Genomic DNA, 518 nt, shown 5'->3' with positions numbered 1-518 from the left:
TCTCCTCGCCGCCGGTACACCGGGGCTGGCGTCCGCCGGTGCCTCCATCGCCTGCGCTCTCTTGTTGCCGGTATTTCCGGTGTCCCCTCGTTGCTGGTACTCCGGTGCGCCCACCCCCGGTGCCCCCTCGGTGTTGGCATCACTTCAGTCCCCACCCCCGGTAACCTCTCGTTGCCCCCATTCCCGGTGCCCTCTATGTGCCGGTATCTCCGGTACCGTTATCCCCGGAGCCCCCTCGGTGCCGGTATCGTCAGTGCCCCATTCCCGGTGTGCCCCCGGTGCCTCCCGCACCCCCGGTACCGCTCTGCTCAATGCCCATCACTCGGTGTCGGAATCCCCGGTGTCCCCTCATTGCCGGTACCCCGGTGCCCCCATTCCTGGAGTCCCCTCGGTGCCGGTATCTTCATTGCCCCATTCCCGGTGTGCCCCCGGTGCCTCCCGTACCCCCGGTACCGCTCTGCCCAGTGCCCCTCTGGGTATCTCCGGTGCTCAGCGGCACCGGTACCCCCGGGCTCCTC

The 518-nt window shown here is 68.7% G+C and overlaps 1 protein-coding gene across 1 annotated transcript in view; it reads right to left on the bottom strand.

Moving 5' to 3' along the window:
* LOC102032525 (nuclear receptor subfamily 4 group A member 1) overlaps window positions 1-352 on the bottom strand; it is a 7889-nt gene extending 7537 nt beyond the window's left edge. Inside the window, exon 1 of the mRNA XM_031064558.1 lies at window positions 301-352. Within this exon, the coding sequence (XP_030920418.1) occupies window positions 301-352 (52 nt within the window). The remainder of the gene's footprint in view (window positions 1-300) is intronic.
* Between the last annotated feature and the right edge of the window lie 166 nt (window positions 353-518).

This window comes from Geospiza fortis, unplaced genomic scaffold (assembly GCF_000277835.1).
Source record: "Geospiza fortis unplaced genomic scaffold, GeoFor_1.0 scaffold599, whole genome shotgun sequence".
Lineage (NCBI taxonomy): Eukaryota > Metazoa > Chordata > Aves > Passeriformes > Thraupidae > Geospiza > Geospiza fortis.
The sequence above is the reverse complement of the archived record's forward strand: the minus strand, read 5'-3'. Positions and strand labels throughout refer to the sequence as shown.